Consider the following 27,046-nt stretch of genomic DNA (forward strand, 5'->3'; position numbering starts at 1 on the left):
CTTAAAAAGGCATGGTTCCTGTCCTGGAGCTCACAGTCTAGTGTGCCTCAGACTTCAACCCATACTAGGTTGTGAGAGGGCCCTTGGAGGACCAAGGTGCCATAGGAAGGCAGCCTGAAGGGGAGCTCTCCCTACAGGAGGAGCTGGGCTGATTGCCCCCAGCCCGGGGAGGCAGGAAGTGCTACTGCCTTAGAGGGGCCCGTCAGCATGATGGCCTCTGCTCCAGGAGGCCTTAAACTGCAGGCAAGGGCCTCGTTTTGGACACCATTTCTCTGGTGATCCCTCAGGCTAGCAGGCCCTTCTCCAGGTCATTGCCCTGTCTCCTTGGGGCACTGTGACAGAAACGCCCACCCTTCGCTGAGCGAGGCATGTCTCATTTCAGATGGCTCCAGATTACGATCACTTGACTCTGATGCAGAAGGTGGAAGTGTTTGAGCATGCTGTCAATAACACCGCCGGGGACGATCTGGCCAAACTGCTCTGGCTGAAGAGCCCCAGCTCCGAGGTACCTCTCCATCTCCACATGCAGTCGTTGGCTGGGGCTCACTGTGACCAGCAGTCCCAGGAGGGCCTTGATGAGCCTGTGGTGTCTCAGCGGTTTGCACTGGCTCTGCCTCTCTTGGCACTGCGCTGGCTGGAGTCTTCCTGAGGCCAGTTGGGGTCACTCTCTCTCTCTCTGCTGTATTCTAGGTGTGGTTTGACCGAAGAACTAACTATACCCGTTCTTTAGCAGTGATGTCGATGGTTGGGTATATTTTGGGCCTAGGAGACAGGTCAGTGACTTTCATTCTCCTTCCTTCCAGTCCTCTTTTTTCCCTTGTAGTTTTAACCATCTAACCATCACTATTGGCCTTTTGGTTAAATTTGGTGGCTGATTAATGAATAAGTATTTCCATTTGACCTTTTCTGCCACATTATCCTTTTGTACTTTCTGATATGCCAAGGCTGGATTTGGAGTCAGAAAATCTCTGCTACTTGCTACCTTAACTCAACATTTTTGTGTAAGGAATGGTATTTTTTGCTTTAATCCTCAAAGTGTGAGAAGAGTGACTTATTAATGAGTCTGTTAAGGACTTCTGATGAAGGGACACTCTTGGGTATTTTCGATTCTAGGAATTCCATAGTTTACAAAAAGCAACATGGTGTGGGAGGGAAAGAGCACTGCCTTTGGAATCAGAAACCCTCTACCAAGATCCTGGTACTGCTCCTTTACTTGCTGTGTGACTCAAGACAAGTTACTTAGCCATTCTAGGCCTCTCACAGAATCGCAGGGTTGGAAAGGGCCTCTGAAGCCATGTAGTCTGGCCCATACATGAACAAGAACTCCTGGCCTTTGAGAGCCTACCCAGGTGGTGGAAGCAGAGCCCTCCTTCCCCAGGCAGCCCATTCCCCTTGGGCAGCTGTAGGGGCCCTCCCCTTGGAACTAGCCTTTACTCCTGGGACTGCCCTCTAGGGCCAGTCCCTTTTCTACAGGATAGCCCTTCCTCGAGTGTTCTCATGCTGTGTTTTATGTCCCCTCACAAGCCTCCCAAGTCTGTCTTCTGAACATCATCTCCCCACTTCCCTCAACTGAGCCCAGGGTGGTATGTTCTCAGGACCCCTACTCTGGGTTACTACATTCTCCAAATCCATGGGTGCCCATGCTGCCAGCCTCTGAACCCAGCCAGAAAGCTACACTGAAGGCTCTGGCTGGGCAGCCCCCTCCTCAGAAACTCCCCCGGCTGCCCAAGCCTCATCCAGATGTTTGCAGGGAATGTCCTTCGAATGGCACCTCTTCGTGTGACGTAGGTGCTACTGCCATGGGAATAGGAAGCATACACCTGCCTTGTGCAGTTTCTTCACCATGGCCCCTAGTCCAGCTCCAGGTGCTGTGATCCTATACCTGGCATCTTGGCCAGCTCCAGACTTGGCTGTCATAAGCTGTGAAATCCACTCGAGAGAAGAAAAATGCATAGATTGGACAAAGCCCTTCCCCTAGAGTTACTTTATTAGGATGGGAAACCCATGTATGACTTAGGTGACAAGTCCTGTATAGTCATAGGGGCTGAGTGACTTGTCCAGGGGACTCCAATGAGTCATTGTAATAAATGGAAGGATTAGAACTTAGGCCTTTCCTACTCTTAGGCCCAGCACACTAGCTACCCTTTACTGCTGCTTCTCAGTGTAATATATATATTACTTGATTTAACTTGATATAGCTCATTCAAAAACAAATTTTTAAATCTAACCTTTTTGCTTTTAAGTGTGTTTTCCTAGAATTAGAACCAACCAAAACAGAATTTTCTGTGCTTCTGTACTATAAAGTTCTTTGGCTCTGTTGGTTAAAAAAAGGAATCTGAAAATGCTTGTAATAGATATTCAAAGCTAAAAGCATTACTTGTGCCACCCTGACTTTGTCTTCTGGTCTTGTGTCCCCTGCACATACATCTACATATCCTCCCTTGGTATCATTTACTTTGCTCTCTCCTTCAAGGCTATAAATAACCCTATCCTCAAATCAGCCATAAATCTTTAAAAATGCACACGCCCTGACTGGTGCAGAGTCCCTGTTCTCAGGGCCTGTGTGCCAGGCAGCCAGGGCCATTTCTGGCTTGCCCAGAGATGCTGTCATTCAGGGCTTCAGCCATCGCCTGCTGGTCGACTGATCTGTCTGTACGCTCTAATAACTTGTGCCTCTGGTCTCTTCTCCTTGGAATCAAGACACCCATCCAACCTGATGCTGGACAGACTCAGCGGGAAGATCCTACACATCGACTTTGGGGACTGCTTTGAGGTGAGGAGGTGGCCCTGAAGCTTGTAGAGGGGAGGGTTTTCCCCTTTGCAGCAGTTTGGGGTGGCTCTAAGCCAAGAACAAGTACCCCCTCCCTAGGCCCACCTCGGAGGCGCCCTTTCACTCCTTCACCATGTCCTCCTCCTCACCTTCTTCCCACCATCCTCCGCTGCACAGCCGCCCTCTTGGCAGCCCCCTCGGCACGTAGCGCCCCACAGAGGATGCACTCGGGTTTTGTTGGTCTAATGCTGTGGACTGAAGGTTGGTGACAGGCTTTCTGAGCTCTTCACCTGAGCCTTTTGGAACTTTCCCTATCCCCAGTGCTTAGCACAGGGCCTGGGACGTAATGGTGCTTAGTAACTGCTGGCTGGCTGCAGTTTATGTTGGCTAATTCAGGATGATCTGGGGGGAGGTGCTACTCTTGGCCTGGTTTCATCTTGAGAAAGTGAACCAGACAGTGGTTTTATGCGCTAGGTTGCGATGACTCGAGAGAAGTTCCCCGAGAAGATCCCGTTTAGATTGACAAGGATGCTGACCAACGCCATGGAGGTGAGTGGGAATCAGGAGTGGCCAAGAGACTCATCCCCCGAGCCCATCCACGTGGACAGGCCACAGAGCCTCCCACCGGCCCCCGGGAGGCCCCCAAGGCCCTGCGACAGAGGGACACAGACTGGCTTTGTGACCTTGGGCAAGCCCTGGGCTCCAAGACTGCATGCTGCCATGCGGGTGACAGCTTGTGTGGAGAGAGCTCCCTCACTCACAAGTTCCTTGTATCAGTCAGATCATGTATCCTAACTCTTCAGCACGTTGTGAGTCAGTCCTTTGTCTAGCTCAGAGCACTAGTCATCATCTTTCTTGCCCTCCTGGGGTCCTGGCCCTCTCACTCCCAGCTCTCCCTGTATGTCAGTGAGAGGAATGACTGACTTCTCTTCCATGATAAATACAGTAGAATACCTTGGGGTGGAAGCAAGTACAGCTGGAGCCTGCGGCCCTCCTAAACATGGTCTGGATCTGTGCTGCAGGTGACCGGCCTCGATGGCAACTACAGGATCACCTGCCACACAGTGATGGAGGTGCTTCGAGAGCACAAGGACAGCGTGATGGCCGTCCTGGAAGCCTTTGTCTACGACCCCTTATTGAACTGGAGGCTTATGGACAGTAAGTGCTCAGTGTAGGAGAAGAGACATTCCTGCCCACGAGACCCAAAACCTGGGGAAGGACTGGGCCAGGAGAAGGTGCATTCCCAGCTCCAAAGCCCATCTGTAAGTTGGGAACTTAAGGTAGCTTCTGGGCACTGCCCTCTCCTGCCCTAAGACCACGGAATAGTTGCTAAAATCATGCTTTTAAGTGCACAACAAAGTGTTCGCTTTTTTAAACCTCCCCTTACATCCTTAACTACATAATCTAGAAAACTGCTTATTAACCATTTAAGGGCTACCCCTAAATCACTTTGAATTTCTTTCTTACCATAGACACTCCCTTAGTAAGAATTGATCTCCTTTTGCTTTGGTCTACAAGGCAGAAAACTAAGTTTGGGTAGAAAATTGGGTAGGAGTTTTTCTTAGGGGAATCATTTTATTCAATTTTATTTTTCTGCCTTTTGATGGAAATTTTCCCTATCTACCATCAGATCCTGTTACTACCATCTTTCACACCTTCTCTGAGTCCACACATGGAGTGAATGAATTAAGTGGAGAATTAACACTGCATGTCCCATTACACCCTCCTATATCAAATAAGGGGTAATTGTCTGTTTCTGAGTATTACTGGTTGAGAAAGGACCAGGGTTTCATGATTCTAAGAGAACGTCCACCAAGTTTCCTTTACCTCAAATGAAAGCATAAAACCCTCTTCAATGTTAGTTTTATTTCTTTCCTCAGCAAATACAAAAGGCACTAAGCGATCCCGAACGCGGACAGACTCCTACTCGGCCGGCCAGTCTGTAGGTGGGTGTATCATATGGGAAGAGCAGGATGTGGTTCTAGTTGACCTTGGGGCATTACAAGAAAAAGACAGGCCTTTCCTTCCAGCACTTAGTGAAGGTACTTGGTGCTTCAGTGTCATGTGCCAACACAGAATCCTGAAGGTCAACACCTTTTTTAAAAAAATATGATAAACTTTATAGTTATATAATAGAACAAAAATATATAACAACATTGTAAAGACAAGCAACATTGACTGTGATCAAATAAATGACCGTCTTTGATTCTGGGAGACTGATGCTGAAGCATACATACTCTCTACCTTCTGACATAGGTGGTAGATTTAGGGTGCAGAATCAAACCTATATATGTTTAAACACTGCCAATGAGGAGCTCGGCCTTGCCTGACTGTGCATATTTGTTATACAAATTTTCTTTTTCTTTCTTTTTTCTTCAATGTGGTAGTAGTGAAGAGAGAGAAAGATTGAGAGAAAAGAAGGAGGGAGAAGAGAGAACATTTATTTTTGCTCATTAAAAACATAAAACTAAAATATAGGTAGAGGAAAATGAGAAGGCAAGTCTCTATTCTGGACTTGATTCTGAAGAATAAGGAGCAAAAAGTGATTAGTCAAATAGAAATTATGACACTCAGAGGAAAAAGGGACCATCTAATTTTTTTACCTTCCTCCTCAATATTTATTTCCAATTGCATGTAAAGACAATTTTTAATATGTTTTTTAAAATTGTGATTTCCAAATTCTTTCCTTTCCCTTCCCCCCCTTGAGAAGGCAAGCAATTTGATATAGGTCATACATGTGCAGTCATGCAAAATACTTTTCCACATTAGTCATATTGAAAGAAAACACAGAAAGAAAAATAAAGTAAATAAGTATGCTTCGATCTGCATTCAGACTCCATTGGGGTGTTTTTTGGAGGTGGATAATAGCATTTTTCATGATAAGTCTTTCAAAATTGTCTTGGATTATTGTATTGCTGAGAACAGCTAAGTCACTCACAGTTGCTGTTACTGTGTATAATGTTCTGGTTCTGCTTACTTCACTTTGTATCAGTTATTGTAAGTCTTCCCAGGTTTTTCCGAAACATCTTGTTTATCATTTCCTATAGCAAAATAGTATTCTATGGGGCGGCCAGGTGGCTCAGCATGTAAGAGCACTGGCCCCAGAGTCGGGATGACCTGGGATCGAATCCGGGCTCAGACACTTAGCACCCACCCAGAAACACCTGGCCGTGTAACCTTGAGCAAGTTACTTAACCCCAATTGCTTATAAAAAAAAAAAATAGTATTCTGTCATAGTCATATACCACAACTTGTTCAGCCATTCCCCAATTGATGAGCACCTCCTCAATATCTTAATTCTTTGCCACCACAAAAAGAGCTGCTATAAATACTTTTGTACATATAGGTCCTTTTCCTTTTTTTTTTTTTTAATTCTCTTTGGGATACAGACCACTAGGTGATATTGCTGGGTCAAAGGGTATGCAGTTATATAACGCTTTAGGCATAGTTCCAAGTTGTTCTCCACAATGGTTGAATTAATTCACTATTCCACCAACAGTTCTTTAGTGTCCCAGTTTTCTCACATTCCTTCCAAAATCTGTCATTTTCTTTTCTGTCATATTAGCCAATCTGATAGGTGTGAGGTGGCACCTCAGAGTTGTTTTAATTTGTACTTCTCTAATCAATAGTGACTTAGAGCATTTTTTCATATGACTATAAATGGCTTTGACTTCTTCATCTGGAAACTGCCTGTTCATATCCTTTGGCCGTTTATCAATTGGGAATTACTTGTATTAAAAATCTGATTCAGTTCAAATATTATATATTTGATAAATGAGACCTTTATCAGAGAAACTTGTAAAAATGTTTTCACAGTTAGGATTACTACACACTCTCTCCCTCTCCCCCTCTCTCCCTCCCTCTCCCTCTCCCTCTCTCTCTCTCCCTCCCCCTCTCTCCCTCTCCCTCCCTTCCTCCCTCCCTGTCTCTCCCTTCACCCTGTCTCTCCTCAAAAATGTTTTGCTTCTGACCACTGCCTCTCCCAATCCACTTTCCCTTGTATTAGTTAGTACCTTCTCTCTCATATTCCCTTCCCTTCCTACTTCCCTGTAGGGCAAGATAGATTTCTTACAACTGAGTAAGTATGTATGTTATTCCCTCTTTGAGTTAATTCTGATGAGTAAGGTTCACATGTTGTTCACCAGCCCACCTTCCCCCCCCCCCACTTCTCCTCCACTGTAAAAGCTCTTTCTTTGCCTAGTCCATGGGAGATATTTTGTCTCTCCCTATCCCTTTCTCCTGCTGCAGCTCTCTTTCTTACCCCTTAACTTTATTTTTTTAGATAGCATTGCATCATAGTCAAATTTACACCTGTGCCCTCTGTTTATGTATACTCCTTCTAATTGCCTTAATAATGATAAAGTTCTTAGGAGTTGCGGTCTCAGGTTTCCCAGGTAGGAATGTAAGCAGTTTAACATTATTGAATCCCTTAGGATTTCTCTTTCCTGCTTATCTTTTTATGCTTCTCTTGAGTCTTATATTTGAAAGTCAGATTTTCTATTTAATTCTGGTCTTTTCAGCAGGAATGCTTAAAGTTCTCCGTTTTTTTCCCTGAAGGATTATACTCAGTTTTGCTGGGTAGGTGATTCTTGGTGGCAATTCCTAGCTCCTTTGCCCTTTGCAATATCATTTTCCAAGTCTTCCATTCCTTTCATGTATAAACTACTAAATCTTGTGTAATCCTGTATAAACTACTAAATAGTAGTATATACTACTATATACTAAATAGTAGTATAAACTACTAAATCCTGTGTATCCTATAGTACATGATATTTGAATTGTTTCTTTCTACTGCTTGCAATATCTTCTCCTTCACCTAGGAACTCTGGAATTTGACTATAATATTCCTGGGAGTTTTCATTTTGGGATCACTTTCAGGAAGTAATCAGTGGATTCTTTCAATTTCTATTTTATCCTCTGACTCCAAGATATCAGAGCAGTTTTCCTTGATAATTTCTGAAAATAGTGCCTTGGCTCTTTTTGGTTTTCAGGTAATCCAGTAATTGGGGGGGGGGGGGGGGAAGGCAAGGCAATTGGGCTTAAGCCCAAGGTCACACAGCTAGGTAAGTGTTTGGATTTGAACTCAGGTTCTCCTGACTCCAGGGCTGGTGATGTATTCACTGCGCCACCTAGCTGCCCCTAGTCCAATAATTCTTAAATTATCTCTCCTCAATCCGTTTTCAGGTCAATTGTTTTTCCAATGAAATATTTCACGTTTTCTTCTCTTTTCATTCTTTTGATTTTTTAAAATTGTTTCTTGATGCTTATAAAATCACTAGCTTCCACTTGCCCAGTTCTGATTTTTAGGGAATTGTTTTTATTTCAGTGAGCTTTTATGCCTCCTTTTCAATTTGGCCAATTTTTAATTTTTAATGAGTTCTTTTCTTCAGTGAATTCTTGCACATCTTTTTTTCTTCACCATTTCTGCTTTTTAAGGAGTTCCCCACATTCCTAATAAAATATAAGCTCCCCAAGGGCAGGGGCTTTTTTTGCTTTTGTATTTATATTTCTAGTGTCTAACACAATGCCAACTATACAGTAGGTACCTAATATATATTTACCACTTGACCTTCAAAGCCCTCCACAGTTTATCCCAGGCCTGCTTTTTTATCTCCTCTCATTTCAGCTTCTTTCCAACCAAACTTGACTGCTTCCTCTTTCCCTGTTCATCTCCTTTCCATACTTTCCCTCACACTGTCCTCCTCCTACCTCCATCTCCACCTACTGAAGTTCCTTCTTCCCTTCAAGGAAAGGCTCAGGCGCCCCCTTCTCCTTGATGCCTTACCTGTTCTCCCAAGCTCCTCATCTGGACCTCTTCTTGGAACATGACCCATTCTGCCTCATGGCCATGCCCTCTCTTCTCTCCAAGCTCTTCGAGGGCTCCCCAGTACCCTGCACATCTAAGGGATGAGAAGCCCTCCTCTGGTTGCCACTGGCACTGTGACATCCCCCAGAGAATGCTGGTGATGGCAGCAGCCAGGGGGCAGGGAAGGGGATAAGCATTTAAATAGCACCAACCCGCTGCAGGCACTGTGCCCAACACTTGACAGTTTTTAATCTCCTTTAATCCTCACAACGACCTTAGCAGGTAGGTGTTGTTATTATCTCCACTTTACAGATGAGGAAACTGAGGCAAACAGGTTATTGACTTGCTCAGGGTCACACATCTAGTAAGTATCTGAGGCAGGATTTGAACTATGGTCTTCCTGACTCCAGGCCCAGCATTCTAGACAATCTGTCACCTAGTTTTTCCTCATAAACTGAACCTGGGAGTTCCCTCTTTCAGTGAAATCGCAGGTCCAGTCCCTAGTCCCAATTTAAAAAAAAAAATCCTGTCTAAGACATATAATATCTTACTTGGGTAATTCCACATAATTCACATTCTTTTCTGCTTGAAGACCTTAATCATTCAGATGTGACCTCCAAAAAATTCAAGAACTCCCCTGCCTCGTAGAAATGTGCTGCTCTGAATTCTGAGTTGGGTTTCTGGTCAATGAAATAAGCACTTAGTAGGTGATATGTGTGGCACTGTTAAAGGGGCTTCTCCTGACAACAGCCCTCATTTCTAGCCACACTATAAATCCTTTATGCCTCACAGCAGCGTCAGGAGGTGGGTGTTCTTATTATTCCCATTTTTCAGATGAGAAAGTAAGGTTCAGAGATGTTAAAATGGTAAACATCTGCATTCAGATTAAAACCTGGTCTTCCTGGCTTCACATCTCTCTGGCCCCCATTGTGTAGCTTAAGACCTGACAAATTCATTTTGCTTGATGGAAAAGCTGTCACTTTCTGAATAAGTCATATCACTGACATCTAGCAGGAGTCTAAAAGGTGTTTGTTTTTCTGTCTTAGTATATTTCCTGCTATTTTCTTGGCCTCTTTTTTGTTTGACAAAACACTCTATTCTTCCTGCCCAAGATGAATGTAACAATTTGTAGGTAGGAAACATGTCTCATCCAGGTTTCCTATCTCCCTAGCCCAGTGTTCTGTGTACAAGAGGTGATTGGAGCTCAGGAGGGTTTGGTCAGGACCTTATAACACAAACATATCCGAGGTCTGATTTTTTTTTTCTGTTTCTCTTCCCATAGAATTATTAGACAGCATGGAGCTTGGGGAGACTGCCCATAAGAAAACAGGGACCACGGTGCCCGAATCCATCCATTCATTTAGTAAGTAAAACTGTGGGTGTGTTAGGTTATGGAGGGGTCTGACAAAAAGAGGTGTGCACGTGTGTGTGTGTGTGTGTGTGTGTGTGTGTGTGCGCACGCGCGCGCGCGTGCATGTGTGTGCGTGCACTGCCTGGGGAGGTCAACAGAGGTGACCCATCCTACGGAGAAGGAGGAGGAGGGTCTCAAGCTTTTTCTTGCTATCTCCTGCCAACAAAGGTAAACAGCAAAGCCAACTCAGCACACCACGTGGAAAGCTCTGACAGCACTCTGAACATTCCTTTCTCCTTTTTGCCTTTCAGTTGGGGATGGTTTGGTGAAACCAGAGGCCCTAAATAAGAAGGCTATTCAGATTATTAACAGGGTTCGAGATAAACTTACTGGTGAGTGTGTGTTTCTGTTACTTGGAAGGAACATAAACTTCGTAGAATGGCTTTCATTTCCTTAAGTAAATGGTTGGCATGATTTTCAGGCTTGTTGTTAAGGCCTAGGCTTTTACTACCAATTAGCTAATTAATTAGATGGTGCTGTTTCTCTGAGGTCAGCAGTTATGGAGGCTTTCAGGCCTCTCTTGTTGATGGCCTGTACCCATAGTACAAGTCAAGGTCACAGGAATATAACTTTAATTGAGGCACATAAGATTCTTTTACTTTGGTTAAATTTGTTTTCCTTACATGAGCTTCACCAGCATGAAGGGCAGGCAGCTAATCCATCAGCTACATGATCATTCCCTGTGTAAATTCTGTTGGAAATTATAGAGAAAAGGCAAGTGGCCCTCAAACAGAAGATCTGACTTCCAGGCAGAAGGTTCCTTGCTCGCTCTAGCCTTTCTCTGGGCTAGAGATTGGTAGACCTAAAAACAGATAAAACCATCAAATGTATTATAAATAAGGCTCAGTGGATAGAGGACTGGGCTTGGAGTCAAAAACACCTGGGTTCTAATCCCAAACCCAGAGGTGGTGTCATAGTGCATAGAGCCCTGAGCCTGGAGTCAGGAGGACCTGAGTTTAAATCTAGCCTCAGATATTTCCTAGCTGTGTGACCCTGGGCAAGTCACTTCACCCTGTTTGCCTCAGTTTCTTCATCTGTAAAATGCATTGGAGAAGGAAATGATAAACTATGCCAGTATCTTTGCCAAGAAAACCCCCAGTGGGGTCACAGAGAGTTGGACATAACTGAAAAATGACTAAACATTAACAAAATCTGATTACCACCCCCCCCCCCCCCCGCCACTCTCCCAACACTTGACCATGGTCAAGTCACTGAACCTCTTTGTGCCTTGGGCCACTTCCTACATCCTATGTGAGGTTTGTAGATCCTCCATGTGGATTCACATGCATGACATAAGCCTCAGAGATGTTCAAGACAAGGTACTCTGTGGTGACCTCGGGGAGCTTGGATGTCTCCCTACAACCTAGCTTTGTCCCTTACTGTGAGGCTCTGGCATCTTTCATCCTGTGGATCAAGAAGCAGGAGGGCTAGACAAGGGACAGGAAGGTCTTTGAGACGCTTTGTCAATCCAGCGTAGACAGAGCTTTCTCGTTCCTGCTCTCCTAGGTCGAGATTTTTCTCATGACGAGACTTTGGACGTCCCTACCCAAGTCGAGCTACTGATCAAGCAGGCCACGTCCCATGAGAACCTCTGCCAGTGCTACATCGGCTGGTAAGCCTGCGCAAGCTGCTTGGGAAAGAGGAAGCAGGTGGGGATGGTGCTGACCTCCCGCAGGAGCACCAGCGAGTGTTGTAGATGGGCGGAAAATCCAGCTGAGAGTCCTTGTAGACCATAGTGTTCGTCTAGGCACTGTGGGCAGAGTCATCATTTTTTTTAAGCCCCATAACTGCAATAGACTTAGCTTTTCTCAGTTCACATATACAGAGAAGAAGAAGAAGAAACACCCATAAACAAACCCTACAGTTAAAAGAGGAAAGATGGTGTGAAGGCATTGGCTATCCTTTTACCATCAATTCAGAGATGGGAGAGTGGAAGAGGAAAGCAGAAAAGTGACAGGAGGGGAGTCTGGGAAAGCGCAGCCTGGGATCCCTAATCATGACCTCAAGGACCATGCCTCGGCCTGCCTCGATCATCGCCCCAGGCATGCTTAAAGGCGGGAAGTTGAGGAAGGGGCTAGCAGTTAAATGTTGTTCTGGGACGTCGAGGAGGCCTGAGTCCTTGACTGGTATTGATGGGCATGTCCCACCCTATTAGTTGTGGGAGAATGCAGGGAGTACCCATGGGACTGCCAGACCTTGATCTTTCTTATTTCACTTGCTTCCCTTTACATTTTGAAGAAGCCTGCATTATTAAAGGCTTGTCTTTGTCTCCTCAGGTGTCCTTTCTGGTAACTGGAGGTCCCTGGATGCCCCTGATTCTTCTCTGGAGGCTTCTGTGCTACAAGTGTACACTTCCACGAAACCAAACAACGGCCAGATAGCCTTTGTCAGATAGTTTGCAATGTAAATGAAGAGAACTGCTGTATATTAACGGTTGGCTTCAACCAACTTTAGAGCTGCTGTCGAAGAATATACATTGTCAGAAACACAAGACTTGACTTGGTTCCCAGGACAGTGAAGGGGAACATATCAACACCTAAACAAAGCACTTGGTCTTTGGGGTCAGATGGTCCAGAACTTTAGAAATACGGGTTTTGACTTAACTCACAAAGAAACTCATCATAAATGTTTTCCAGTTAAAGAACAGCCTTGTAAGCCCAATCCTCGCAGGCTTTGCAGGCTTGGCACAGTCAGTCACAGGGAGGGAAAGGGACAGATTTGGGACAATGGACCGAGAGCCTCCCAGTGCCTCCCTCCCTGGCCCTGCCGAGCGGCAGCAGCACCCGAAGCCTCCCAGCCCAGGGATGCTGCACATCAGTCACCACCCTCAAGGCCTGGGTGTGGGGCCTGAAGCGAGCCGAGCAGAGCGCATTGGCAAGGCTGTTCTGCCGCTGCTGGGGAGAGCACAGCACAGTTAGGGTGGGGTCCACCTGCTACCCCATCCCTCCCGGCTCAGTTACAGAGCAGGATCAGGAACCAGCAAGTGAGACCTGAGCGTTCCATGGTCAGAGCAGAGGAGTTATGCAGAAGAAGGTGGCATGCCATGAAATGGTGATGGGTATCAGATGGAAGGATGAAAGATCTGAGGCAAAGAGGGAATTCTGAGTAAATATGAGAGGAAGTGCACAAAGTATAAAGTATAGCCATGTCTAGAGGCCATGATGTATCTGAACAAAAACTTTTGTGCCAATAAACACCAAAATGTTATAAAAGGCCTTTGAGTAGCTTCTTATTCCTGACCATAATTAGGGAAGGAGAGACCATGGAGAGAGGCAGCCAAAGCACATTAATCATCAAACACTCATTCCAAAAAATAAGCTCATCTAATCAGCATTTAATTAGGAAAGGGAGGCTCAGAAAGGAATGCCCTGCCCAAGATCAGCTCCACTCAGTACTTACTAAGCACGATTATGTGGAAGGGATATTGGATGCAAGGACAAGACAGCCATGTCTCTGTCCTCAAGGAGCTTGCATTCTCTGAGAGGATACAACCTATACACAGATAAGTAAAGAGCAGAGGTGCCAAGCGGAAGTCATGGGAAATAAGTGTGGAAAGGCAGGTTGGAAGCAGATTCCAGAAAGCTTTAAAGGCCAGGCTGAGGAGTATGCTCATTGTGCTAAAAGCCCCTGGAGTGACAGGATCAGGTCTGTACCTCCTGTGTAGCAGTGGATTATGTAATAAAACATCAAGAGGCAATGGGGGGCCCCAACTAGGGGAGAGGGTGTGGAGAGAAGGGGATGGTTGGAGGACAGATGGGGGGAGGGAGGCAGAAGACCAGGATGATTCCAAGGCTGCCCTCCAAAAAAACACAGAAGATGAAGGAAGGAATAGATCTGGTGGGAAAGATGAGTTAGGTTTCAGATATTTGTTGTGTTCAAGATGCCAGCTGACATCCAATAACTGGATGGGTGGGTGGATAGTTAAGCACTCTGTGCTAGGTGCCCATAATACAAATACAAGGAAAAGAAAGACAGTCCCTACCCTCAAGGAGATTAATTGTGAATAGGCAAAGACAGCCAATAAAAGGGAGCTGAAGGGGGTGCAGCCATCTAAGTTAGAAGTGAGCCTGGCACTCTCCCCCCGGAGTCGCTGGCGGTGTGTCTCTTCTGCGATCATGGCAAAAATCAAGGCCAGGGATCTTCGTTGGGAAGATGATTTAAAGGTGGAACTTTCCCAATTGAGAGTAGCCAAGGTCACTGGAGGAGCTGCATCCAAGTTATCTAAGATCTGAGTGGTTCGAAAATCTGTTGCCCGAGTTCAGACTGTCATCAACCAGACACAGAAAGAGAACCTCAGGAAATTCTGTAAGGGCAAGAAATACAAGCCCCTGGACCTTCAGCCCAAGAAGACCTATGCCATGCACTGCAGGCTTAGTAAGCACAGGGAAAGCCAGAAGGCCAAAAAACAGCAGAGGAAGAAACACCTTTACCCCCTTCGGAAATTTGCTGTTAAGACAAATAATTTGTTGAGATGCTCAATAAAAAGACAAGTTGTTTAAAAAAAAAAAAAAGTGAGCCTGGCTGGGTTGGCCATCTTCAAATGCAGAAGTTCTGGAGGAGGAAGCACTTGGGGTGGAGAAATGTGTACCTTGAAAGGGAACAGAGGCAAATGTGGAACATCCTTGAGGGTCAGGAGTGGAGCCCAGCTAGAGGGGAGAATGGCTGACTTGGGCTGGTTCCTGAGGAGGGAGGGGGCTCTGGGGTGGGAACACTTCCCATTTGGGAAAGGAACTGAGCCTCAGAAGCATATTTGGGTTAGAAGGAAGCAACACCAGACAGAGGTTCAAGGAACAAGTTAGGTCTGGCTATATAGATTTGACTGCTATAGAAGCAGAGAATGCCTGGAGTCTGGAAACAGATGATCTCACCAGGACAGTGGAGATGAAGCAGGTCCAGTATATAGCCTCGAGGAACATCCCTGCTTAGGTAGAGAGGTTGGACTGAGAAGGAGCCATCAAACAGAAGATGCAGGAGAGAGCCATGGCACAGGAGCAGAGGGCAGGTCCCTGCTGGATAGAAGCAGCCAACGATGTCAGAAGCTGGAGAGCAGTCACATAGGTTGAGCACTGAGAAAAGGCCTCAGTGGGGAGAAGCCTCTGAGACAAGCCCTGGCCAAGGCAGTACAAGCCTAAAGGCACCTGAGGGCAGCCAGCCAGGGCTTTCCAGAAAACTTAGCTTATGGGAAGCACAGATCTGACCACACTGGAGCCAGGGCCAGCGCCATAGCCAAAGTGCCTTCTGCGGGCATCCCAGGCCCAAGTTCTGGCTCTGACAGCCTCAGGTGGGTCCCTCAGGCCTAGGCCTCGAAAGTTTCCGAGTAGTTGGTCATCAAACTACTTTCTGCTCTAGCCCCTTGATCTGGGCCCAAACTGGATGTCATCTTAACCAAATTTCTGGTGCAGTTTCCAAGCTCTTTAATGCCAAATGGCAAAATCAGAGCATCAGACCACTTCCAAGCACTGTTCCTGTAATGGGATGATGAATGACTTCCAGGGCTGCCCCGAGGGGTAGGAGTGGGGGGTGTCAGCATTCCAGGCTCCAAAGCCCTCTCACTCCCTACCCCCACCACCAGCCTCAACCCCTAGGCTTCCTTGGGTATCGAATCCCTCAGACTCCCAGGGCCAACAGTCATCTGATCTTCAGGTGTTCTCATATAGCGTGATTGGGCGGGACCTGGACAAGCGCACAGAGCCTCCAGGAGAGGGTTGACCGGCCGGGCCTTCCTATAGATACCTTCTTCTAGTGTGAAAAGGAGAATCAAAAGCATAAATAGCCTGGGAAGATGACAGGATCAAGTGAAACTTTCCCAAGGATGGGGGGCCCCAAACATTTCTTCAGTAAGCAAGGGACGATGGAAGCTGAGAGCGAATGGTCAAAGAGGCACCCTCCTCCTCACCCCACACACACACACACGCTCACACCACACACACAGATACACACAACACAGAGCGAGGAAGAGGATTAAGGGCAAAAGTACAAGAAGTGACAATGGCAGAGAACAGAGCATGAGGGAGAATAGGGGATAATGTAGCACAGGGGCCTGTACCCACCAGGTCCAGAAGACAGCCAGAACTAGGAGGAAATGGAATTGGGGAAATATTTAATTAACAAAGTAAGTAAAAATATAAAAAGATAGAGATAATACGTGGTTTTCTAAGCCAAGATGCAGCCCAAAGGGTCCTTCCAGACAGTTCCATGCCCCCCCCCCCTTTCTAACTGAATTTGATACCAATGGCTAGAGTGGAAGAGAGGGGCACGCAGTACTTGATGTGGCCCCCAGGTGGCACAGGCGAGCTAGCTACTCAGGGTGCCTTCTCTGTGTAAACCACTAGATGGTGCTCCACACCCTGTCCCAGACCCTTCTTACATGTATTTGATGGGGATTTGCCTGGGATTCTCAGCTCCCAGATCCAGTCTACTGTAACCTAAGGGTATGAAAACATTCCAAGCGATAATTTGCAATTTACCCAAAAAATGGCTCGGCCCACCCCCTCCCTTCCCATCTGAGAATCTGATCTTCTTCCCCAAACTTGGGGTGATCCGAAAGGATTGTGTATTCTCATTATGGATTAAGATGTATTTACTGAATGGAATTAAGAGGGAAAGTTGTTCATCAGGTAAAACCCCTAAGGGATTCAGCCTCTCCTAGGAAGGTCTGAAACCTAGACTTCCCACCCCCGGTGGACACGATCAGGTTCCCCTGAATGCCTTTTTTTAGGGTTTTTCGTGCCCCACCTTCAAAGAGAGCTATTTTGCTGGCCAGGCAACCAAGAACAAGCCGTCTACTCTGGGTACTTGGGGCAGGATAATTGGTCTGGAACAGTCATTTCCCCGCAGGGGAGCGCCACCCAGGCCCCTGCACACTGCAGATCCTTATTCTCTTATACTGATTTTTGGTGGGTGTCTAGAATCTCCAGGATCATCCAATATTTCCACCAGGCCCCAGGAGCCCCCAAACAGTGGCCATTCCTTGGCCTTGCCTCCAAGCTCACTATCCCTACTGTACCTCAAGTACATGTCCTAATATTTCAAATGTCCCCCTCAGAGTGCAATATGAAATGACTTTAGGCAACTGCTTTATGTTAAAGTGCCCTGAAACTAAAACTCATAAGGAGAATGCAAAAAGGAAGGAAAAACAGCTAAAAGAAAGAGCAAGAGAGAAAGAGCTGGGGGAAAAGGCAGGGGAAGGGTCACTCTACAAAATATAAGTGTGAGCTAATGTTTTGGAACCCTTTCTTTAGTATGTGAGAGATCTATAGGTTCTGTTCTCCCAGGGGCCCTTAAAGATTTTAGGTCAGATTTAAGGAAGAACCTTTGGACAGAGCTTGAAAACGAGTGACCAGAGCCAGCTACTAAAATTTGAAAATCTGTAAATACAGAATAACTAATCCTGGTGATTTCATGGAAGCAAGGAAATGAATCCAATCCAATAATCCAGTGCAATAAATATTTACTAAGCACCTACTATGCCCCCTCCATTCCAAGGGATCTGGGGTCAAGTTGTTTTAAAATGACCGTTTATTTAAAAATAAATTTTTAGTGGTATCTTTTTTTTTACAATGCTAGAATTTCCCCACCTTTTCTACCTCCCAGAGAACCCTCCCATAAAACAACAAAAGAAATCTCAATATATTTTTTATTTCATTAAATATTTCTCAATTACATGTAAAAATTTTTTTAATTTAAAATTTTTGAATTCCAAATTCTCTCCCTCCTTCCCCTTCCTCCTCCTTGAAAAAGCAAGCAATTTATATAGATTATATATATAAAATCATGTAAAACATATTTCCATATTAACCATATTAGAAAATACAGACAAGAAAAAATAAAGTTAAAAAAAAGCATGCTTTGGGGTAGCTAGGTGGCACAGTGAATAGAGCCCTGGCCCTGGAATCAGGAGGACCTGAGTTCAAATCCGGTCTCAGACACTTAACACTTGCCAGCCCTTTGACCTTGGGCAAGTCAACCCCAATTGCCCTGCAAAAAGAAAATTAATCCCTCTATGGTGAGACCCTGGGAGCAAGGGCCACTAGGCTGCCTAAGGATGGTCAGATGGGCCCAGGTCAGAAAACACAGAGCAGGGTTAGCTTCCACACCTCCAAAAGAAAGAAAAAAAATCATGCTTCAATCTGCATTCAGACTCCATTGGTTCTTTTTCTGGAAGGGGAGAGCATTCTTCATCATAAATCCTTTGGAATTCTCTTGAATCACTGTATTTCTCAGACTAGCTAAGTCACTCAGAGTTGATCATTGTACAATATTGTTGTTACTGTGTACATACAATGTTCTGGTTCTGCTCACTTCACTTTGCATCAGTTCATGTAAGTCTTCCCAGGTTTTTCTGAAACTATCCTGCCCATCATTTCTTATAGCACAATAGAATTCCATCACAATCATATACCATAACTTGTTCGGCCATGCTGCAATTGATGGGCCTCCTTTCACTTATCAATTCTTTGCCACCACAAAAGGGCTGCTATAAATATTTTTGTACTTTCCATTCTTCTATGATCTCTTTGGAAAATAGACCCAGTAGTGGTATTGCTAGGTCAAAGGGTATATGCAGTTTTATAGCCCTTTGGGCATAGTTCCAAATTGCTCTCCAAAGTGACTGGATCAGTTCACAACTCCACCAACAGTGCATTAGTGTCCCAATTTTCCCACATCCCCTCCAACATTTGTCATTTTCCTTTTCTGTCATATTAGCCAATCTGATAGTTGGTTGGTTATTGTCCTTCATTCTTGATGACATGACTGTGTTGGAGTCAACAGCATGTCTGGCTGTGGTTGATCAGATTAATATGAGCTTGGAAGGCTCTACCACAGGTTTGGGCTTAAGTAGTCCGTATGAACATATGGAGTGGAGAGGAGTCTAAATTTGCACCTCTCACATTTCTTTTGAACTACTGTAATTTCACTTTGCTTCTAGAATACAGTGCCTTCCTCGATGTAGTCCTATGCCAGAGTTTACCATGTCTCACAATTGATTCCAAAATTCTTCAGAGACCTTGAAAGTGTCCTTATATCACTTCTTCTAACTGCTATGTGGGCACTTGCCTTATGTGAGTTCTCCATAAAATAACCTTTTTGGCAAACATATTTTGGCATTCGAACAACATGGCCAGCCCATCAGAGTCTGGCTCTCTGCAGTTTAAACGCTTGCCGACAGTTCAGTTCAACAAATGATCTCAGTATCTGGTATCTTATTCTGCCAGGTGATCTTCTCTTCCTAAGTCAATTCAAATGGAAGCAATATGGTTTCCTTCCTGAAGTGTTGTAAATCAATGAGTCATGTGAGGTGGTACCTCAGAGTTGTTTTAATTTGCATTTCTCTCAACAGTGATTTAGAGCATTTTTTCATTTGACTATAGACAGCTTTGATTTCTTTGTCCAAAAACTGCCTGTTCATATCCTTCGATCATTTATCAAGTGGGGAATGTTTCCTATACTTATTAACTTGATTTAATTCTCTATATAATTGAGAAATAAGGCCAAACCAAAAAAAATTCAAGATAAAAAATATCAACAATACTGATCAATACTTTGAAAAAAAAAATCTGACAGTATACGTAGTGTTCTACATTGGTAGACCTACCCACCTTCACAAAGGAGTAGGGAGAAGTGTGACTCATATTTTTTCTTTCACTACCAAGGCATTGTGAGACCTATATGGCACAGCCCACAAAGAATGAAAAGGAGTAATCTCATAAGACAGCACACATCTTGTTCTTCTCTGTTTTTGGAGACTGGATCCCCTCCTCTCACCTAGACTGGAAATGTACTGGTCACTCATGGGATTCATCTTGCTGCTTATTGGTGTGGAAGCTAGCCCTGCTCTATGTTTTCTGACCTGGGCCCATCTGACCATCTGACCAGGGCAGTCTAGTGGCCCTTTGCTCCCCAGGGTCTCACCATAGAGGCATTCAGTGGGCACATCACCTGTAACTCAACCACAGCTTAGAACTCCCCAAATCCATCAACCTACTGACCCTAGCCTTCCCAAAAACAGTAACTATAGGCCTGCACCATCACACCAAGCTAGATTTCATGACCTAATGGTATTAGGGATGGATTATATACATTCACAAATAGCCCATATCCAGGCTCTGTGCTCTGGGGCCTTCAGCAATGCTCCAGAAGCCTTCTCAGAGTCATACCCAGCTCATCTACCTCCTTCCTCCCAAATGGACTGTCCAGGACCATTCCTCTTCCTGTTCCTGACTGCTTTGGGACAGAGGTGTCAAACACACAGCTTATGGCTCAACAGCTAGTAAGTGACCTAAGCTAGATTTAAACCCAGGCCTCCCCTGATGCCAGGTCTGCAGTCTTCCCCATGACTCCCAAGTATACCCAAACCAGATTGGAATGTAATTGGAAAATTGTTTTTAAAATAAAAAATATGATAAAACATGTATGATATTAATATGTGCTTTTTTTTTTCCTTTAATGAAGAGCCTTTATTGGAAAAGGTGCTGTGTCTGGGAGCCTGGCCCAGAGTCCTCAGAAGGAGCTAAGGGAGGCTGGGAGAGCCTGCAAGAAAGGGCAACACTTTAGCTCTGAAAGGAATGGTCCTGAATGGAAAGCCGAATGCTTCGCTTTGGGAAAACTGGCCAGCCGAGGGCGGTTTTCTTCCTTTCTAGGGGAGGAGAGTCCAGGGCTCTCCACAAATCCCCTGTGGCCCTTCTCATGCACTCGGAGCGTACTGCAGAGCCAGCCGGTCAAAATCATTTTCCTTGCTCTGGTATTCTTTGATGAATGGGTGGGACCGGTGGGCATCTTTCAGTTGTGACAAGTATCTATTGGTGACCTCAGGGGCCTTCCCCAGGTGCTGGGACAAGACAATGAGATTGATAAGAGTCTCTGGGTGGCTGCTGTCCTTGTCAAGTGCCTCTTGGAGCACTCCCTCTGCATCCTCCCATTTGCCCTGGGCCATATAGCAGGCAGCTTGGCCATTGAGCAGGAGCAGGGTGGAGGAGCACTTCTCCGCCATCTCCTGGAAGATGTAATAGGCATCCTGCAGCTTCTCACCACCCATGGCCAGACTGACCCAGGCAGTGGCCAGCTGCGTCAGAGTGGCATCTTCATCTTGCTCCTGCATCCTTTTTAGCTCCTTGCGGGCTAGATCCAATCTGTCCAGCTTCAGGAGTATCTGCACAATCATGGCCATGCACTCCAAGCTCTCCCCCTGGTGCAAGGTGCGCAGGGCAGCATCAGGGTTCTTGTCATGGAGATAGATGGAAGCGGCCAGCAGCAAGAAGGTCGTATTGGCCACATCCACATTCTTGGCCATCTTTCGATCCAGGTCTGCAACAATCGCATCTCTCTGGCTCTCACTGGAAAGATACTCTGCAAACATTCGAACAGCTTGGAGCTCAGGAGAGGAGTTGGCTTTGATCTCATCCAGGACCACACCATACTTTCTCTGTGCGAGATAAGCTCTGTACAAGAAGACATCTCTTTCAACTTCTTTTTCTGGGCTGGAAAGCTTGACGCGCTGCGCCTCGTTGATGCATTGCTGATAGCTGCCGATGTAGAAGGCGTTCTTCACGTCGAATAGCTCGTCCACCTCCCCGGGGCCGCCGGGGGCCGGGCCAGGACCGGGAGCCGGAGGGGCCATCTTGTTACCGACACGTCGACGGATATGAGGAGGAAGTCAATATGTGCTTTTCTAAATCAATCTGCAGCCCATAGGGATCATATTTACCATTAGGGCCACCCTCACCCTGCCATTTCTGTTTGCATCTGACACCACTGCTATAGAAAACAGTGCCTGCAGAGGACTTGAACACATACTGATCCTCCCTCCAACATCCTGCCTCCCCGCTTTCCCATGACCTATTCTTCCACTCCATCGCCACTACAAAGAGAACACACCCTTCACCTTGCCATCACCAACTGCTTTGCCTTCAATCACAAAATGGCGCTGATGAGATCCACTACAAATTCTGGCCCCACTCTACACAAAATGGAGCTACTCTTGGATTTCTTGACAGTGCTGTTTTCTGACTTTCATCCAACCTGTCAGACTCCCTTTGCTGAGTCTTCATCCAGGTCACCCCCACTAACCATGGACTGCCACAGGGCTTTGGCCTGGACTTTGTTCTCTTCTCTCTATCTTACATCACCTTGTGATCTCATCAGCTCCCATGGATTTAATTCTCTTCTCTATGCAGATGAATCTCTCCTCTACTTATCCAATACAAACCTCTCTGCAGAACTACAGTCTTTCCCATCAGTCAGTCAGCCAATAAACATTTATTTAGCACCTATCATGTGGCAGGCACTGTGCTGAGCACAAGTGATACAAGAAAGGTAAAAGAGAATCTCTGCTCTCAAAGAGCTCACAATTTAAGAGGGCTGACAACATGCAAACAAGCATGCTTTTTGCAAAATAAATTGGAAATCATCACCAGAGGGAAGGCACAGACTCGAGAGGAATTGGAAAAGGCTTCCTGTAGAAGGTGGGATTTTAGCTAGGACTTGAAAGGAAACCAGGGAGGCCAGGAGGCGGCAGTGAGAAAGGAGAGTCTTCCAGGCAAAGGGAAATGCTTGGAGTAAAGAGAGTGTCTTGTTCAAAGAAGAGAAAGGAGGAAACTGTCACTGGATCACAGAGTATACAGTGCAGGTTAAAATATAAGACTAGAAAGTTTGGAGGGGCCCAGCAATACCCTTAGTAGGTCTATACTCTCCCAAAGAGATCAAAGAAAGAGGGTAAAGACCCATATGTACAAAACTACAGCATCTCTTTTTTTGTGGTGACAAAGAACTGGAAACTGAGGAAATTGGGGAATGGCTTGAACAAACTATCATATATGATTGTCATGGAATACTACTGAGCGGTAAGAAATATGGAAGGAGATGGTTTCAGAGGAATCTGGGAAGATTTGAATGAACTGATGCAAAATGAAGTGAGGAGAACCAGGAGAAGAATTTATATAGTAAAAGCAATATTGTAAAGAAAATCAACTGCAGGGGGCAGCTAGGTGATGCAGTGAGTAGAGCACTAGCCCTGGAGTCAGGAGGACCTAAGTTCATATTTGAACTCAGACATTCAACACTTACTAGCCTTGTGACCTTGGGCGAGTCACTTAATCCCAATTGCCCCACCCTCCCCCCTCCAAAAAAAAAAGATAATCAACTATGAAAAACTTAGTAACACTGATCAAAACAATGACCCCCCACCACAATTCCAAAGGATTTATGATCAGGTGTAATACCCTCGTCTAGAAAGACAGCTGATGTGCTCAGAGTACAGATTCAACACATTGTTTTCTCCTATTTCTTGCTCTCTCTCTATCTATTGGTGACCTCAGGGGCCTTCCCCAGGTGCTGGGACAAGACAATGAGATTGATAAGAGTCTCTGGGTGGCTGCTGTCCTTGTCAAGTGCCTCTTGGAGCACTCCCTCTGCATCCTCCCATTTGCCCTGGGCCATATAGCAGGCAGCTTGGCCATTGAGCAGGAGCAGGGTGGAGGAGCACTTCTCCGCCATCTCCTGGAAGATGTAATAGGCATCCTGCAGCTTCTCACCACCCATGGCCAGACTGACCCAGGCAGTGGCCAGCTGCGTCAGAGTGGCATCTTCATCTTGCTCCTGCATCCTTTTTAGCTCCTTGCGGGCTAGATCCAATCTGTCCAGCTTCAGGAGTATCTGCTATTGGGGTTAAATGACTTGCCCCAGGTCACAGGGCTAGTTTTTGTGTTAAGTGTCGGAGGCCACATTTGAACTCAGGTCCTCCTGACTCCAGGGCCAGTGTTCTACTCACTAACCACCTAGCTGCCCCCCCCCCTTTTTTTGACATGGCTAATTTGGACATTTGATTTGTAATGAGTTGTTTGTTTTTTTCTTGCCTTCTCAATGAGTCAGGGAGAGAATTTAGAATTGATAATTTTTTTTAAAGTAAGGTGGAGGGGCGGCTAGGTGGCACAGTGAGTAAAGCGCCAGCCCCCAAAGTCCAGAGGACTGGAGTTCGGTTCCAGCCTCAGACACTTAACACCCACACCCACAAAAATACTAGCTGTGTAACCTTGGGCAAGTTACTTAACCCCAATTGCCCTCCAAAAAAGCAAAAAAAAAAAAAAATTAAAGTAAGGTGTAGAGGGGCAAGTTTTGAAGGGTGTTGAATACCAAAGGATTTTATATTTTATCCTGTAGATAACAGGGAGTCACTGGAGTTTACTGATTAGGGGATCATCGGCAACTGCCTTTTGGACATCTTGAGCCAGTTATCCCATGAGCATCTCAAATTCAACATGTCCAAAACAGCCTTCGTTATCTTTTCCCCAACTCTCCTCTCTTCCAAAACTTCCCTGTTACTCTCAAGTATACCAGTATCCTTTGGGTCACCCCTGTTCACAACCTCTGTGTCACCCTTAACTGTACTCAAGCACTCACTTCCCACATCCAAACTGTTGCCCATTTGAGTTTCTATGCTCATGGCATCTCTATCCCCTTCTTCCCACTCACACAGCAGCCCCCTTGATGTAGGCCCTCTACCTCATGCCTGGACTACTGCAAATGCCTTCTGATGGGTCTCCCCACCTCCAGTCTCTCTCTAGCTGCCAAAGTGATTTTACTAAATTGTAGGTCTGGCCTGACCCTGTCACCCTCCTCCTCAATAGGAGTCTCCCCTATTATCTATTATCCTCCTGGATTCAATATAAACTCTTCTGTTTGGCATTCAAAGCCCTTTAAATACTAACCTCCTCTTACCTTTCCAGGCATCCAACACCATTTTGTTGTTCAGTCACTTCTGACTTTCCAGGACCCTATTCGGGGTTTTCTTGGCAGAGATACTGCAGTGGTCTGCCATTTCCTTCTCCAACTCATTAAGGAAACTGAGGCAAACAGGGGAAGTGACTTGCCCGGGGTCACACAGCTAGTGAGCATCTGAGGCCACATTTGAACTCAGGTCTTCCTCACTCCAGGCCTGGGCTCTGTCCACTGTGCTACTGAGCTGCCCTTCTTACACCTTATTCCCCAACATAGATTCTTTGCCCCCATAACAGGGGCATCCTGGCAGGCCCCGATCACAGCACTCCATCTCTCAGCTTGAGGAATTTTCTCTGGTTGTCTGTGTAGTAGCAAGCACCCCAATGTCCCCAGGGTGTCTGCCAACACAGATTCTTAGATCTGCTTTGTTAAAGGAAAGCAACTCAAAATGGGTTAATAAGCTTACTTTAATCAGTCAAACATGTATCTTTTACCTCTTTCAGGGGAAAAAGGTCAGCACCCCGAACTTCAAAGTATACAGACAGAATTATCAAGACAGAAACAGATCAAGTAGACATTTTCAAACTGTCCAACCATTACATCCATACCAAATCAACATCTGGGTTTCAAAGCTGGGGGGCTCTGGACAACAGCTTCCCAGAGTTTCATCTGATCAAATCACAGAACACTTCTCAAAGTGAGCCCCAAAACAAAGCTACACATCAGGGCTTATATAGCCTTCTCCTGGCTCAGAGAATGTAACAACCTTATTGACCCACTGGCCAATCAAGAAGTATCTACTGAAAAACAAGCCTCCCTCCCCAGGCTCCAGGTGCACTTTAGCCTAAGGGCAGGGAAGATCTTAAAAATTTACATTCCCATTACAGTCTTCCATGCCCAGAACACTCTCCCTCCCTCCCTCCCCTCCCCCATTTCTGGGGCCTTCCCTCTGTCAATCATTTCCTATGTATCCTTTACACAGCTGCTTTGTATATACTGTTATACACCTTGTCTAATGTATCCCTGGGATACATTAGGAGCTCCCTGGGGTCAGGGACTGTCTTTCATCTCTTTGTGTCCACAGGGCCTGGCACACAGTAGATGCTTAATATTTTTTTTGTTTGATTGATTCTAGTATCCCAGGAACTAGCTGTGTGATCTTGGGTAAGTCATTTCCCTCCTCTGGTCCCCAGGGTCCTCATCTGTTAAAAAAAAAGGGGGGGGGGCACGGTTGGTCCAGAGGGCTCTTTCTCAATAATGTTGGTAAAGTTTGCAAAGCTCTTTACAGATATCCTCTCATTTCATCCTCACGACCACTGGGGGAGGCAGGTGCTGTTATTACCCTCATTCTACAGCTAGGGAAACTGAGTCACACGGAAGGCAGTGTCTGAGATGGGATCAGAACGCAGCTCCACGCGCTGCGCCACGAGGCTGCCTGTAAAAAAAAAAAGATCCCAATAGTTAGTTTCCTCCTCCGTAAAACGAGGGGGGAGGGGAGGCTGGGCTAGGATACTATGTTACGTTTCCTGTCTGTTTCCACCTCCGTTAAAGAAATAGGTAAGACCACGTGGCTAACAACCTGGTGCTCTGGTTGCCCCGGGCCACAAGTACACGTTGGGAACGTGCGACTGGCTGGGATGCTGGCGCTTCTCTGAGCATGCGTGCTCATGAGCATGCCCTCCTCGCCATCCTCTCGCGAGAAGATCTCTGCGGTGGGGGGGGCTGGAAGATGGCGGCTCCCAGCGTTAGAGCCGCGAGACCTGGGCCTGAGGCGGCGGCGGCTGCCGAGCCGAGCGGGATGATGGTGCTGCCGGGGTTCAAGGACGCGGACAGCTTCGTGAAGGTGAGCGAGCCGAGACCCTGGAAGCCCGAGGACCTCTGTCCTCTGACCTGGGCCTCTCCTCTCTGGAGGGCAGAGCCCCCAGGCTGCGCCGGGCCTACCCTGGTCGCCCCCTGAGGAGAGAGACACACCCCGGCCCGGCTCGACCCCTGTCAGAGACTCTGCCCCCTCTTTGTGGGCACCGTAGCGGGGACTCCATGGTCCCCCTCTGCCCAACCCCCTTTGTTAATCTCCTCTCCCCATCCTTTCTGCTCATCCCCTTTCCATCCCGTCCATCTCCTCTGCCCAACCCCCTCTGTCATCCCCTCTGCCCATTCCCCTGTCTCCATCCCCCTTTGTCCATCCCCCTCTGGCCATCCCCCTTTGCCCATCTCCCTCTGTCCATCCCCCTCTGTCCATCCCCCTTTGCCCATCTCCCTCTGTCCACCCCCCCTTTGCCCATCCCTCTCTCTCCATCCCCCTTTGCCCTTCCTCTCTGACCATCCCCCTTTGTCCATCCCCCCTCTG

General features: G+C 46.3%; 2 protein-coding genes and 2 pseudogenes across 4 annotated transcripts in view; 3 read left to right on the plus strand and 1 right to left on the minus strand.

Annotated features, from left to right (window-relative positions):
- MTOR (mechanistic target of rapamycin kinase) overlaps window positions 1-13,199 on the plus strand; it is a 113,146-nt gene extending 99,947 nt beyond the window's left edge. For both annotated transcript variants that reach the window (XM_069078976.1, XM_069078977.1), the window contains exons 49-58: window positions 383-505; window positions 691-773; window positions 2,701-2,773; window positions 3,245-3,319; window positions 3,793-3,928; window positions 4,651-4,716; window positions 9,859-9,939; window positions 10,239-10,319; window positions 11,494-11,599; window positions 12,264-13,199. In XM_069078976.1, coding sequence (XP_068935077.1) covers window positions 383-505; window positions 691-773; window positions 2,701-2,773; window positions 3,245-3,319; window positions 3,793-3,928; window positions 4,651-4,716; window positions 9,859-9,939; window positions 10,239-10,319; window positions 11,494-11,599; window positions 12,264-12,279 — 840 coding nt within the window. In that variant the 3' untranslated portion in view covers window positions 12,280-13,199. The remainder of the gene's footprint in view (window positions 1-382; window positions 506-690; window positions 774-2,700; window positions 2,774-3,244; window positions 3,320-3,792; window positions 3,929-4,650; window positions 4,717-9,858; window positions 9,940-10,238; window positions 10,320-11,493; window positions 11,600-12,263) is intronic.
- Window positions 13,200-13,333: 134 nt separating this feature from the next.
- LOC138154329 (large ribosomal subunit protein uL29-like) lies at window positions 13,334-14,486 on the plus strand (annotated as a pseudogene).
- Window positions 14,487-20,417: 5,931 nt separating this feature from the next.
- Window positions 20,418-21,658, minus strand: LOC138154563 (coatomer subunit epsilon pseudogene; annotated as a pseudogene).
- A 4,680-nt stretch (window positions 21,659-26,338) lies between these two features.
- The window catches only part of EXOSC10 (exosome component 10), a 41,423-nt gene continuing 40,715 nt past the window's right edge, over window positions 26,339-27,046 (plus strand). For both annotated transcript variants that reach the window (XM_069078741.1, XM_069078742.1), the window contains exon 1: window positions 26,339-26,542. In XM_069078741.1, coding sequence (XP_068934842.1) covers window positions 26,357-26,542 — 186 coding nt within the window. In that variant the 5' untranslated portion in view covers window positions 26,339-26,356. The remainder of the gene's footprint in view (window positions 26,543-27,046) is intronic.

This window comes from Petaurus breviceps, unplaced genomic scaffold (genome assembly GCF_028583685.1).
Source record: "Petaurus breviceps papuanus isolate PSGF00001 unplaced genomic scaffold, PetGlider_PUasm1.0 91041, whole genome shotgun sequence".
NCBI lineage: Eukaryota > Metazoa > Chordata > Mammalia > Diprotodontia > Petauridae > Petaurus > Petaurus breviceps.